Source organism: Bos taurus, chromosome 20 (assembly GCF_002263795.3).
Source record: "Bos taurus isolate L1 Dominette 01449 registration number 42190680 breed Hereford chromosome 20, ARS-UCD2.0, whole genome shotgun sequence".
NCBI classification, from domain to species: Eukaryota; Metazoa; Chordata; class Mammalia; order Artiodactyla; family Bovidae; genus Bos; species Bos taurus.
The window spans coordinates 35,451,070-35,466,634 of record NC_037347.1 but is presented as its reverse complement, the minus strand read 5'-3'; the positions used below and the strand labels follow the sequence as shown (position 1 = coordinate 35,466,634).

Genomic DNA, 15,565 nt, shown 5'->3' with positions numbered 1-15,565 from the left:
CAATCAGTTCATGAATTCTGTCCATCTTATTTTAAAAATGCCCAGAAAATGTGTCTCTATCAAACCTCACCACCACTGAAGTTCAAGCTCTTACCAATTTTGCTTCTAAACTACATATTCGGTATTCCTAGATATTTTCACTTTTTTTTTTTTAAAGTGAGGATAATATTCTGTTTAGGGAATGAAACTATTACGTCTTTATTTCAGTTTTCCAATTCACCAATTATTGAAAGACTCCATGCCTTAAGTTGTATGCTTTACAGTTACAGTATGCTTTACGGTATTTCTTTTCCATCCAGTTTTACTGAGAGATAATTGACATCTAGCAGTGTGTACAACTGACATAATGATTTGACTTACACACATCTGAAATGACTATCACAATAAGTTTAGTGAACATACATTATTTTATACAGATACAAACTAAAGAAATAAAATATTTTCCCTTGTGATAAGAACTCTCAGGATTTACTCAACAACTGTCATATAAAACATTCAACAAAGCTAATTATATTTATCATGTTGTACATTATATCCCTAGTACTTCCTTATTATAAGTGTATAAATGGAAGTTTGCATCTTTTGACTGCCTTCATCCAATTTCCTCTACCCCCACATTCACCTCTGGTAACTATAACTATAGTTTCATTATTTTTTTTTAAATGAGCCTATCTTATGAAATATGGTTCAATATAGACAATATAAACAATGATCTGAATTCAATAAAGGAAAATCTGGGAATCATTTATATTAGGACTGATTATTCTATGAGCTTCTAAGATGCTTTGATGATTTATAATGCTTCAAGTTAACTGAAGCCACAGTGATGACCAGCTAAAGAAAAGCTAGAGAGATAACTAATACCTTCAAACTAGTCCCTTCTTCCTAGATTTCCCTGTTATGTACAACAGCAAGAAGTTTGTTCTCAGATTTATGAAAAGTCTACCCTAAAATGAAGTTTAATAATTAGATTATTATATCTGCTTGGTAGAACTGTTTTATAATCTTCAGTTAGGAAAACTGTTTTAAGTTTCAGTTCAAAAGGGCTGTAAAAGGAATCCAAAATAAAAGAAATGATGATGGTAAGTAGGGTTGACAAATGATGCCAGTAGATTAAAGCTGAAAGCAAAATTTCAACAGAAAACATACAAAATCAACAGTTCACACTATAAAATAACTGTAGTTTAAAAAATGGATAAATATGAATATAAATAATTAACAGAATTTGAAGACCTGACTTCATATGAATATTTAAATATTTAACTTTAATTTCAAAATCCTCTAATCTATTTTCCAAAATAAAAACATACAAACTGAAACTTATTCAACAGAAAGTTACCTTGTGCCACTTTTCCAACTGTTTTGTTACATAACCCCTTTCATTCAAATAGGAAAACCCTTTTGGAATGGAGAGAAATCTGTAAAGTGCAACAGGCAACAGTTTAACATTGGGTCTCAGAAAAAATTGTTTAAAAAGCTAAAGTATCTCAAACCAAATACACTTAAGCCCAAAGACTTTAAGAACAGTGTGCCTTAAAGAGGTCAATTATCTTATAATTTCAAATACAAATACTTTGAAAATCTTTGCAAAAAACATGAATCCAACCACAGTAAAGAAAATGTTATAAAAAGAATGAGGACACATAGAGATGAAAAAGAGACACTATGGAAAACAATGAAAAGCCAGAGTTTCAGTATTAAAGGATGCCCAATATTCTAAAATGGGCCTCTTTCAGAAGTTAACAGCTAAACTCTTTAGAGTGCTTCCTTTACAGATTTGAATCCAGCTTTAATACACACTGCCAGAGAGCACACAAAAGAAAACATAACTACAAGAAAAATTTTCTTAAAATTTACCTCAGGAGGAGAAGCAAACCCTTGTCCCCAAGGTGAGATAAAGCTGGCTTCATCTGAATAAGTGCATGAAGATTGGCCTAAAATAAATAATTATTAGGCAAATTAATAACTGCATGAAGATAGTAAATTCTCTACTTCCAAAACCACTATATTACATACATTATAATTCCACACAGTTTTCTATCAAACTTGAATAGTTTCATAAAAATTTATATCTAAGTATTTTATTACAAGATAACGAAACTTCACCTTGTCTTCACATGCTTCATCGAGAATATCAAGGGCCTCAGAAGAAATCGTTTTGTTTTTATCATGCAGCTGGGTCACTAGTAATTCAATTCCCCAATTATTGAAGAATTCAACATTAGCTCTCAATAACACTCTTAAATGTTTTGTTGCATACAGTCTGCAGGCCTATAAAGATAAATGAGAACATTAAAAAAAAAAAAAAAAACCAACCACCACCATCCAAACTTCACTATAGACAGTCCATCTGACTTTGTTTTAGAATAGTTTCACACTTGAAAAGGGCAGAAAGACTGGAATTGACAGTCTAGCCCTTGATACAAATATATTTTTTAGTCCCAGTATAATAAAATACTGTATCTATCTAGCTGCTTCAAAGCATTTCTCTTTATATAAAAAAATGGGTACGGTAGTCGAGTTCTCTGAACAAACTAAAATTTAAAAATAAACTCAAATTCCATCCCATAGTCTTAAAATTTATAATTTTATTAGGCTAAAGTTGATAAAATACTGAACTAACTAGTTATGAATTTATAGCTCTATTGCCTATGTTATACTCACATCAGTGGCTGCTGTTAAGATTTTGGAAAGGATGACCCTGGCCAAACCATCTCTACTATAGTCCAAGCTTGAAACGGTCAGTTTTAGCAAGTGATCTTGGTTTTTCAAGGAGCAAAGGTTAAGTAAACTAAAAAAATGATGAAAATAATAAAGGTTACTAGAAATTACTGTACTGATTCATTAATTCAACAAATATTTTAAAATTCCTAAGCATTTCTAAAAGAAAGCACTTAAGAAATATCCCATTTTTTAAAAAGCATCAGAGCATCAAGACAACTCTAATCAAAATTTTTTTGTATTTTAACAAAACTTTTTGCCTTTTCATACTATTTGTGGGGTTCTCAAGGCAAGAATACTGAAGTGGTTTGCCATTTCCTTCTCCAGTGGACCACATTTTTTCAGAACTCTTCATGACCCATCATCCATCTTGGGTGGCCCTACACGGCATGGCTCATAGTTTCACTGAGTTAGACAAGGCTGTGGTCCATGTGATTAGTTTGGTTATGGTTTTCATTCTGTCTGCCCTCTGACAGTTAAGGGTTAGAGGCTTGTGGAAGCTTCCTGATGGGAGGGACTGGCTGTGGGGAAAACTGGATCTTGCTCTAGTGGCAAGGCCAAGCTTAGTAAATCTTGAATCCAATTTTCTGCTGATGGGTGGGGCTGTGTTCCTTCCCTATTGTTTGGTCTGAGGCCAAACTATGGTAGGGGTAATGGTGACCTCCTTCAAAAGGACTTATGCCAGCAGGCTCCAGGACTGTTATAGTATGTGTCCCTGACCCTGCAGCAGGCCACTGTCAACCCATGCTTCCACCAGAGACTCCAGGACACTCACAGGCAAGTCTCTTGGACTGCAAGATCAAACCAGTCCGTCAATCCTAAAGGAAATCAACCCTGAATATTTATTCATTGGAAGGACTGGTGCAGAAGCTGAAGCTCCAATATTTTGGCCACCTGATGTGAAGAGCTGACTCATTAGAGAAGATCTTGATGTTGGAAAAGACTGAAGGCAGGAGGAGAAGGGGACAACAGAGGACAAGATGGTTGGATGTCATCACTGACTCAATGGACATGAGTTTGAACAAGCTCCGGGAGATGGAGGACTGGGAAGCCTGGCATACTGCAGTCCACGGGGTCACAAAGAGATGGACATGACTGAGAGACTGAACAACAACAATAAAACTTACCAAATACAGGTACACAGACTAAAAAGCATACCCTTTCTGATCACATTAAAAATAAAGTTTAGGTATATACTGAAACAGAATCTAGGAATGCTCACCATTGAAATACGCTGCATTTCTCCAGCATTTTGACGCCATGAGGGTGGCAAGAAAGTGTTCCAATAAATAAAAAGTAGTGTTGACTAAGAGTAGTCAATAAACCATTATTTTGAAGGCTTCTTTCAGGTTTCATTCCAGAAGAGGCATTGAGCCACTGAACAATATCCTTTACTAGATCTTCTAAGTATCCCTGCCCATCCTAAAAGCAAATACATTATGATATTGCTAGAAAAGCAGTCAGGGCCTATAATTAGAAAAATCAACTTGATTAATCAAGTCCAAAAGATTTAATAATAATGAAGTTTCTAATAACAGACATTAATCTCTGAGTATCTGTTCTTTTTAATCCCATTCAATACAATGCTGCATGAGATGGTATTATTTTCTATTTTACCAAAAGAAAACCAGGTCTTTTAGAAGGCAAATAACTTGTCCAAAGTCACATAGATAGCTAGTGACTAAGGATAAAAATCTAGGTCTGGGCTCATTCTATGTTTCTAAATATAGCTTATACATATTCAAAAATAAAAGGAAGGGGTCAAATTCAGTGAAAAACATGTGCTCTGGAAAATATTCAAAGTGCCTATTACCTCTTCAGACTCAAGAAGAAATTCTGTAAACTGACAACCCACAACTGTGAGCTGCTTGGACTTGGCAAAATCCAGATCCAGATTGGCGTATAACTTACTACTGGGCTTGTAAAAATAAAGTAGTCTTCGTACAAACCTAAGGTTAAAATAAAAAATCAGCAACAAAGTAATAAACCAAATAATTATTTTAGAATCTTAACCACAGCTTTTGAATATGTTTTGAGTTTAAACCATTGGGGTAAATTTAATAAACACATTTGGTACATTCTACACATGCACGTGCGCGCACGCACACACACACACACACACACGAACAATCCCTTTCATTATAAAAAATATCTTCATGAGATAAGAATTTTTTGGTGGGACGCCTGATAGAAAATAGTGGAGAAGATGCTCAGCAGGAAAAATGCAAACATAACACTGCTAGAAGATACACAGTTGGATAAATATGATGAAACCACCTGGATATAAATTTTCATTCTTCTTTTTGTTTTTGACAGGTATACATTTTATTTTACTGTTAGGTCTTTTTTTTAAAACTCTATTTAAACCTAGAATATATATATTTTCTTCTACTATACTTTATGAATTTATACTAGATAACTGCACATAAATGTTACTACACTATGATTTTGTCAGTTCTTCACAATTAGGCAAAAGTCAACCACAAAAGCTTCAGGTAAAATTTAAACAACTGAATTTATAAAGCAATGGATGATATTTTCATGTTATAATTTTCAACATTATGTTCTAAGCTTCCATTTAACTTAGTTCAATTTAATTTCTACGCTATTATCCAATGTAATAAAGATGCCAGGTCCAGGAGCTGGAAAAACAAAGTTGAATGAGACTTCATATCTGTTCTCACAAGTTGGAAAAGTCAGTGCTATGCTTCTTTATCCCAACGTAATTTATATGTTCTATACATTTCTCAAAATGTGAAGAGATGATAATAATAATAATAATAATAATAATACCAACGATGTGAACTTTTCAAAAACATGAAGTAGAAGCTCTTTTATTCAAAGAAATCAACGCTGGTGGTTGGGTAATCTAAACTCAGAAGGAATAAAAATGCATGGGGCACTAGAAAACAGCATAATACCCTTAAGTATTGTATATGCTATAAATATAAGCTGTTTTATGGAAGGTGTGGCTGGTTAACAGTGTAAAGAGGAAAAAGAATGAATAACCTCCAAAGTCACAGGCAAAAGAAATTAGAATATTTAAAATGGCCATAGTTTTGAGAGGGAGACATTATGCTCTTAATATATCATTCTCATATGTTAGGGCCAAGATTAGTACATGGCTGATACTCTTGATTTGATAAAACTTTTATCTTAAGTACTTCATTTGTTCCAAAACTAAAACCAGAATGTAAATAACCAGAAAAAGAATTAGTTGATGATTTCTGGTTACAAAACACAAGCTATATATAAAAACATATATCAATATGTACCTACTGGATACCAACTATTAAAAAGTAACAATGTATATTTAAAACATCAATTACTACTTTTAACAGGTATCAGGCATAATATAATTCAAATTTGAGTTCTTTATATTTAAATGTAAAACAGTTCTTACATACCTGTGCAACTGCTCATCTTTATAGTTTCTTAGATTTACATTTGGCCACTAGAAAAACATAATATGTTGTATTATGTACTTATTAATTCCTTAACATATAATTATGATAAATTGCAATGAATAATATAATGAAAACAATCAAGCCATTATCAAGAAGTATCCTATCATACCTTAAGAATGGTCCCAATAAGATTCCAATTCCATTCAAGATTCTCTTTATGTTGAAGGACTTGGCTATCTCTAAGGTTCATTAGAAGAGCTTCCTCTGTATCCTAAATCACCAGAAAGTAATAAGAAAAATTAAGAAAAACTGGCCTTACATCAAATAACAGTTGAAATTTTAAAAACAAAAAGAAAAATTTTTCATTTAAGGACTTATGCTGAAGCTCCAATACTTTGGCCACCTGATGTGAAGAACTGACTCATTTACAAAGACCCTGATGCTGGGAAAGATTGAAGACAGGAGGAGAAGGGAACGACAGAGGATGAGATGGATGGTATCACCAACTCAACAGGCACGAGTTTGAGTAAACTTCGTGAGTTGGTGATGCACAGGGAGGCCGGGTTTGCTGCAGTGCATGGGGTCGGCAAAGAGTCGGACATGACTGAGCAATTAAACTGAAAGGAAAACTTTAAATTTTTTTGAGATAAAGTCTTTGCAAATACATCATCACCATCTCTGACTTTAAAAAAAAAAAAAAAGGAGAATTATCAAGGTTCTTCACAAAGTTATAAAAACTCAGCTTAACTGTCCAATCATTATAAAACTTATTAGAAGCTTTTTGAAAATCCATATGCATGAATAAAACTGCTAACTCAAGCATGTATATGCCTACTAAAATACAGGGGTTAAGAATTAGGAAATTAAAGTAAAAATCGCATCTTCTGCATCAGTACCTTAAGAACAAATATATCTTTCTGAGCTCGGAGATACTGATCCCGTTTCTGATGTGTTGCAATTGCTTTCTGAATAATGTGATCTAAATGAAGGCTATAAGGTTTAGGTCCTCGTTTTTTCATTTCATGGAAGCGTTTTAAACAGTTCAAAGCTGCACTGGCTCGCCTAAATGAGGAAAAAAATTCAATTAATACTGTAGCAGGGATAGCATAATTTTAAAGAGATCACTTTGGTAAACTATTCTATCGAAACTTACATAAATGCAGGCTAGATACTGTTACTAAAAAATAAACGATTTAATCAAATTTGGAACCACAAAGAAAAAAAAAAACAAGAACACTGCTGATTTGTATGAAGAAACACTAATTATTCAGATTCAGCAAAACATACTAATTTTTTCTTATAGTGGTGGTGGTACAGTCGTATGTTAGTTTTAAGAACTCCCTCCTCAAGGTCCAAACTGAAGTTTTATATATTTTCTTATTTTAAAACTCTGCTTTTCACATTTAAGGCCTTGATCCATATGAAACTGATTTTTGTTTAAGGTATGAGGTTGGATAACCAATATTAACTGAACAGTCTCTATTTTACCTACTAATCTGTAAATGTAAATGGAATCCTTTTAAAAATTATTTTTAATTCCCTTTTTGTGGTATATAAAAAGTACAGTTTTTAAGAATTTGGTGGCAGTCAAGTCTCAACTTCAGAAATTGTAATAAATACAAACTGGATTCAAAATTTAAAAACTTTGAGATGTGCCCAGATTGGTAAGTACTTATCAGTAAAGACAGCTTACCAAGCTCAAAAAAAAATTCTATTATCATTGGAATTTTGAAGGTAAATTTGAATTCCTGATGAATGCTAAAATCCATGGCCATAAGCTGACTCAAAGAGTTCAGGTCTACCAGGCTTTGAGAAAGTACATTTTTTCCATGAAGAAAACTACTAAAATAAGAGCTGAATGCTACCAATACCAATGTAAGCCTGAAGTCAGAACTGATGATCCCTAATGCCCTCAGTTTATAATACAACTTCAATCTGTTAAATAATAGTATTCTCATTGATAGATTTTAAATTAATAAAAAAATACTATTTATTTATAGTGAAGCCCTTATATGTACTTTTAAATTAATAAAGCTAACTAAACTTTTGAGAATTGTAGTATAACTTAAAAAAATTCCTGTTTCTGACTAAGCTAATGAACAACATTTTAAAACATTACGGGGAAAAAAAATGAAGCCTAAATATATAAATTTTTCTGATCATAAAGAGAGAAAAAAAAAGACATCCCTGGACTAGACATAATCTTTATCAGATGAAAAAAGATTCCTACTATCACTATACAATCAAGCTCCTCCACCTTAAATTATATTTTATTATTAGTCCTCGAATTCCAGCAGAGTTACAGCTGTATTACCATACTTTAGTTTATAAATTCTATATTTGCAGTATTTCCTTTAGCACCAAGAGTTTAGCTTACTTCGATGCCTAAAGTATGGGCTACTAAATTCCAACATTTTTTTTCCTCAACATTTTTAACCCCAAATATAAAAAAAATAACACTGTTAGTCTTTGTGCTTTAATCTGATATAATTTAGACATTGAGAAAGAGACTGAATTGTTGCTCAAAACATACAATTGTCCAAAAAACTCTCAATCCCAATATTTTTACTGATCCAGTAGAAATTTTATGTCCTTGTCCAGAAACACGTGAGAAAAGGTTGACTTTACCAAGCCAAAATACTTTGTAGCCTAAAATACAAATTATTTTTAAAAAACTACAAACTTTCCTCTTATCCAAAGGCTTCCCTAAAAGAATTCTCAGGAATAACCTATATATACTACTTTCTTAAAAAGAAGATAAGGACACCTAAGTGAGTATTAAATATACTACGCACAAGCTTTGCTAGAACCTGGATACTTACAATCTCTTTTCCTTAGGGATATCAAAGGATGCAGCCATATTCATTAGGGTTGGCAGGCAGTGCAAATGATGGCTATGTGAATGAGGAAGAATTGTGTTTGCCTAAAATGAAAAATAGTATTTTATAAAAAGTTTAAAAAGCGTATTTTATGTTAGCCACAGAGTTAATTATTTACTTTCTGATACATATTATTATTTTTATCTTATTTGCTTTCATCAAGGATGACATGTAACAAATACAAGGATACAGGCTCAGATTACATTAATAAAACTCTAAATTCCATAGATCCTTAATCTTAACTTTAATTTATAATCTTAAGTGGTATCCAATTAAACTCAATTCTTAAATAATTTAAAAGGATGTTAGGTCAAAACTTAGATTCAGTGCTATAATGTTATGTTAAAAGTAGAATTTAAAATGCTGGATGCAATATCATAATTTACAAGTTTACCTCTTAGGTTTAAAAGCCAGCTTCTCAAAAGAGGTTTGTCTCATAATTCCAACAATCTTTAAGAAACTTGCCTTTTGCTTTCCAAACAAAACCTGCAATATTAATTCTTTCATAGATGGGCTTAACAGAGCAAGTGGCTAAATAACTTACTGATAAACAAGACAGTTATCATTAAACTGCTTAATTTTCTTTTCCTCATTCACAAAGCTGAACTTCTATACAGAAAAAACCCTGGTGATGGAGGGGGCCAAACACAACTATAAAAACAAAAAATAATCTGACAGTAATAACAAGCCGTAACATAATTTCAAATGATTTACCATAGGGTTACTTCTTCCTTAATGAGTTCAGAGTGGTTCTTTTTATTTAGTATTTTATTAACTAATGGGATTCCCTGGTGGCTCAAACAGTAAAGAATACACTTGCAATGCAGGAGACCTGGTTCAATCCCTGGGCTGGGAAGATCCCCTGGAGAAGGAAACGGTTACCCACTCCAGTATTCTGGCCTGGAGAATTCCATGGACAGAGGAGCCTGGCAGGCTATGGTCCATGGGGTTGCAAAGAGTTGGACATGACTGAGCGACTTTCACACTTGTTAACTAACAGACTTAGAAATATAAATTTCTAATTTGTAAATGGTCAGAGTACCCTCACTACTTCATCTGCTAGGTATTGAAAATGATCAGATCACTTGGCTAGCTCCTTGTTTCCACAAGTTACTGATGTCATAAAACCATGTCCCCCCAAAAAAGATTCCCACCTTTCAAAACAAACCTCAACTGACAAGTTTACAGAGAAGTACATGTTCAAATAAGGCAGTTAAATTTAGATTTTTCCTTCACAAAGTTTTCTAAAATTTACGCACTTACTGTTATCAATTCGATCCCTAGCTGATTAAAGTAATATCTATAGTTTTGTAATTCTGTAATTTTTAGGTAGGAAGTCATTCTAAAGATTCTAAAGAAAGATATTTATGGACTCAAAATGTCAACATTGAAAGTGAGTATTCAGTACTTTATATTTTTTCCATTTAAAAAACTAGCCTATATATATATGATACAAAGTATCAAGGGCTCTTTGTAATGCAAAGATACATATCCAAATAAATGCAAACTTATGTTTTTGAGATAATGCAAAGTAACACTGTTAAAATAGCCTTGTTTCATAAATTAAAACATTAATGTACAAAACATAATCAAAAGTTGTTAAACTTACCATATGTAAAAGTTCTCCTAAAAGGATGGTGGCTCTAACTGAGATATGGTCGTCACTGTTTGTTATTACCTCAACCAAACCCTTTGAAAATAAAAAGAAAATATCACAGTTGCAAAATAGCATACATGAACACACCTATGCATCATGTTTGTTGCTCTGAAAGAACTGCTAGAGAAAATAAAATAGAAGAAGGTTTATAATTCTTACTTCTAAAAGTCCATTACGAATAAATGCTGAGAGTATCAGTGCCAAATAATTATCCATGAGGTCTGGCCTGGAAATAAATACAGCACAGAAAATTTTAAATCTTGTTCCATACACTAGAAAACTGAACATAAAAATAGCAACTGTAATAAATCTGAATTATTTCTGTACTTAAATTCTACCTGGATCTGGCACGATGAGGAAGAATAGTTTTTGCCTCAGCTGCTACAAAGCCATCTGAAAGCCTCCAACTGTCTTGGAATCTACCTGGATCTAAAATAAATTTAGATAGTAGAAGAAAATAGTACATCAATGAAACAGTTTAAATAACCATCAGCTAAACAAGCTATCCATGGACAGAGGAGCCTGGCAAGTTACACTCCATAGGGTCGCAAAGGGTCAGACACAACTGAAGCAATTTAGCACAGCATAGCATACAACCAGGCTATAAATAATTTTAACTGTTGGCTAAAAAAAAAAGAAAAGAAAAAGACTCAAAAAGGCGTACAGAAAAAAATGATTTCTGTAAATGAAGGGTTTACATAAATCTAACTTTAACTTTCTTCATTCAAGGGTTTAGAGTCATTTAGCTAAAATAAAATTTGAAAATCAAATAATCTAATTTGAGAATTGCAAAAGGTTTCTTATTATCTCCTCTCTTCCTTTCTTGATCCATCCTTCTATTATTAATTTCACTGCTAATTTCAGGAATTATGAAGACAGAGAAGAAATTAAAATTTCTTTTTAGAAGTTCACCTGAGATTTTATTTTTATATTAATTTCATGCCACAAATATGCAATAAGAAAAGAAAGTGATATTCAATACTTATTTTAGTATTTTCCCTTCGAGGGATTCTGCCTCCATTAGGTAAGTCATTTAAAAAATTACAATATATGAACAGTGAATGCACTTCAATACTTACCTACACTGAGTAGTGCTTCTATGAACTCTTCAGTCACAACAGGTAGAGGAAGACGAAATATATCATAAAGCACTTCAAGGAGACCTCGCTGAAAGTAAAAAAAAAAAAAAAAAAAATACAGTTCATTTGTTTTTACAGAATAAATCTTCACTTAAAAATTTTTAAATGTCCTATTCACAGATTTAAAAATTGGTAAAAAGAGAACTACTATATTTTAGAAAACTGTTTCTGCCTATATTAGAGAAAAGTACTGAATGCTTACTACATATACATGATGTAACTTTTTCAATAAATCTTGTATTATCCCCATTGTAGACATGAAGAAATAGATTTAAAGGTTTAAAATAATTTGCCTAAGGTCATGGAGCTATAAATAATAAAATCAGTCTGGCCAAACTCAAAAGAGCATGTTTTTTTGCTGAGTAAGAAGTCAGCTGAATTGGAACATTTAGTTCCCTGCTTATAGATCTTTCCATCCTTAATTACATCCTTCCATGGTTTAGATGCTTTTGTTTTTAGTTCACATTTTAAGCAAGGCACCTCTAGCTAATATTTGTACTAATAATTAGAAACAGGGGGGCAAGTTTTGTTCCTTTGAACATTAAAAGAAAAACACAGAAGGGGAAAAGGAAGAACCTTGTGAAGAGTTAATTTCTTTCCCTCTAATTTCAATCTGTTTTAGCTGTTTTATACAATTTGTACACATTAATAATTTAGAAAGTGAAGTGTTAGTTACTCAGTTGTGTCTGATTCTCTGTGACCCCATAGACTGTAGCCCGCCAGGCTCCTCTGCCCATGGAATTCTCCAGGCAAGAAAACTGGAGTGGGTTGTCATTTCCTTATCCAGGGGACCTTCCCAACTCAGGGACAGAACTTGGGTCTCCTGCATTGCAGGCAGATTCTTTACCATCTGAGCCACCAGTAAAGCCCTAATAATTTAGGGCTATGTCTAATAATTAAGCATATAAGTACCCCAATTTTAATCAAAACCATTGCTCATAACATAAAAATAAAAGTTAGAAAGCATAAGTTGCATAACTACTATGCTTACTTTCCCCTAAGTATAGTTTTCTGTATTGCTTGAAACTTTTACAATGAGAATGCCCCTGTGAAATGTCTATACCTTTTATTAAATAAAGCATAGTTAATTTCAAAGAAAGAAAAGGCATAATTAATGCCATATTTTAATATAATTTTAATACATCCATAGTTCCTAACAACAGCATTGTTTCAAATGATTCATATTCTTTTCCTTAGTGTACAACTAAGTCATAAATATTTATTCCTGTATTTTTAAAATGTTCTGTGATACAGATTAACAATTCATGAGGAAAAACACCACTTGAAACTTTTCTCCAATTAATTTCCTCCACTAAAATTCTGATACAGAGTAATTTTTACCTACCCTTATTTCCATATTTGGAATGCAAAGTACTCCAATTAGAGACTGAATCCCAGAGTTTCCAGGTTTACATAAATTAATAATACCTATAAAGGATAAAAAAAATCACTGATATGAATTTCAAAAGATGTATTCATAATACAAAATGTGACATTTTTCAAAGCTAAATTACACTATTATATTATTTGATCATCATAAGTGATAGTATATTTCAAAAATTCTCTGAATTTCCAACTAAGTAGAGATTATCAATAAATTTACCATTTAAATTACATTCAAAAAGGTTCTCAAGAAATTCTGGACTGCTCAGCAATAGAAATAAGAGCAAAAATATGGCTTTCTCTGGGTATTTGCCCAGGAGTGGGATTGCTACGTCATATGGTAGCTCTATTGATATTTTTAGTTTTTTAAGGAATCTCCATACGGTTCTCCAATAGTGGCTGTTTCAATTTACATTCCCAGTAAGAGTGTAGGAGGGGTCCCTTTTCTCCACACTTTCTCTACATTTACTGCCTACAGATTCTTTAACAATGCCATTCTGATCAGTGATACCTCACTGTAGTTTTGATTTGCATTTCCTAATGATATTGAGCATTTTTTCATCTGCTTTTTGGCCATCTGTATGTCTTCTTTAGAGAAATATTTATTTAGACCTTCCACCCATTTTTTGATTGAGTCATTTCATTTGTGTCTTTGATATTGAGTTGCATGAATCATTTATATATTTTGGAGATTAATCCCTTGGACAGTTGCTTCATTTGCAAATATTTTTTCCCAGTCTGAGGGCTGCCTTTCTGTTGTTTATGGTTCCCTTGGCTGTATAAAAGCTTTTAAGTTAAATTAGATCCCATTTGTTTATTTGGGTTTTTTTGTTTTGTTTTTTTCACTACGTTAGGAGAAATTAATAAAAAAATTTAAAAAAGATCAGGCTGTGATTTGGGTAAAAGGGTGTTTTGCCTATATTTTCCTCTAAGAGCTTTATAGTGTCTGGCCTTAGAGGTCTTTAGTCCATTTTGAATTTATTTTTGTGTATGATGCAAAGAATGTTCTAATTTCATTCTTTTATATGTAGCTGTCCAGTTTCCTAGCACCAACCACTTATTGAAGAAACTATCTTTTCTCCACTGCATATTCTTGCCTCCTTTGTCATAGATTAATTGACCATAGGTGAGTGGGTTTATTTCTGGGCTTTCTATCCTTTTCTATTGATTATATATTTCTGTCTTTGTGCCAATACCATATCATTTTGATAAATGTAGCTTTGTAGGCTAGTCTGAAGTCAGGGAGACTAATTCCTCTAGCTCCATTTTTTCTTTCTCAAAATTGCATTCACTATTCAGGGCCTTTTGTGTTTCCATACAAATTTTTGTTCTAGTTCTGAGAAAAATGCCATTGGTAATTTGACAGAGATTGCACTGACTCTGTAGATTGCTTTGGATAGTATAGTCATTTTCACAAACTAAGAACATGATATACCAAGAATATGTGGTACATATATACAATGCACTACTACTGCAATAAAAAAGAAAAATAATGCCATCTGCAACAACGTGGATGAAACTGGAGACTGTCATGCTGAGTGAGGTAATTCAGACACAGAAAGACAGATATGATATTGCTTACATGTGCAATCTAAAGAAAAGGGGACAGGATACAAATAAACTTACTTACAAAACAGAAGTAAAGTCAAGTCATAGACGTAGAAAACAAACTTATGGTTACCAGGGGATGGAGGTGGGGATAAATTGGAAGACCAGGACTAACATATATACACTACTATGTATAAAACATGTACGTATAAAATGTTTAAACATCTATGTATAAAAAAGATGTCCTTTTCATTATAGGGGACTGGAATGCACAAGTAGGAAGTCAAGAAACACCTCGAGTAACAGGCAAATTTGGCCTTGGAATACGCAATGCAGCAGGGCAAAGACTAATAGAGTTTTGCCAAGAAAATGCACTGGTCATAACAAACACCCTCTTCCAACAACACAAGAGAAGACTCTACACATGGACATCACCAGATGGTCAACACCGAAATCAGATTGATTATATTCTTTGCAACCAAAGATGGAGAAGCTCTATACAGTCAGCAAAACAAGACCAGGAGCTGACTGTGGCTCAGACCATGAACTCCTTACTGTCAAATTCAGACTTAAATTTAAGAAAGTAGGGAAAACCACTAGACCATTCAGGTATGACCTAAATCAAATCCCTTATGATTATACAGTGGAAGTGAGAAATAGATTTAAGGGCCTAGATCTGATAGATAGAGTGCCTGATGAACTATGGAATGAGGTTCGTGACACTGTACAGGAGACAGGGATCAAGACCATCCCCATGGAAAAGAAATGCAAAAAAGCAAAATGGCTGTCTGGGGAGGCCTTACAAATAGCTGTGAAAAGAAGAGAAGCAAA

The 15,565-nt window shown here is 33.0% G+C and overlaps 1 protein-coding gene across 9 annotated transcripts in view; it reads right to left on the bottom strand.

Annotated features, from left to right (window-relative positions):
- RICTOR (RPTOR independent companion of MTOR complex 2) overlaps positions 1–15,565 on the bottom strand; it is a 137,873-nt gene that overhangs the window by 32,095 nt on the left and 90,213 nt on the right. For all 9 annotated transcript variants that reach the window (NM_001144096.3, XM_059878738.1, XM_059878740.1 and 6 more), the window contains 15 exons: positions 13,149–13,231; positions 11,744–11,831; positions 11,003–11,093; positions 10,824–10,890; positions 10,617–10,697; positions 8,951–9,051; positions 7,025–7,190; positions 6,298–6,399; positions 6,129–6,175; positions 4,535–4,670; positions 3,944–4,143; positions 2,665–2,791; positions 2,107–2,271; positions 1,858–1,934; positions 1,340–1,418 (listed from right to left, as the gene is read on the bottom strand). In NM_001144096.3, coding sequence (NP_001137568.1) covers positions 1,340–1,418; positions 1,858–1,934; positions 2,107–2,271; positions 2,665–2,791; positions 3,944–4,143; positions 4,535–4,670; positions 6,129–6,175; positions 6,298–6,399; positions 7,025–7,190; positions 8,951–9,051; positions 10,617–10,697; positions 10,824–10,890; positions 11,003–11,093; positions 11,744–11,831; positions 13,149–13,231 — 1,610 coding nt within the window. The remainder of the gene's footprint in view (positions 1–1,339; positions 1,419–1,857; positions 1,935–2,106; positions 2,272–2,664; positions 2,792–3,943; positions 4,144–4,534; positions 4,671–6,128; positions 6,176–6,297; positions 6,400–7,024; positions 7,191–8,950; positions 9,052–10,616; positions 10,698–10,823; positions 10,891–11,002; positions 11,094–11,743; positions 11,832–13,148; positions 13,232–15,565) is intronic.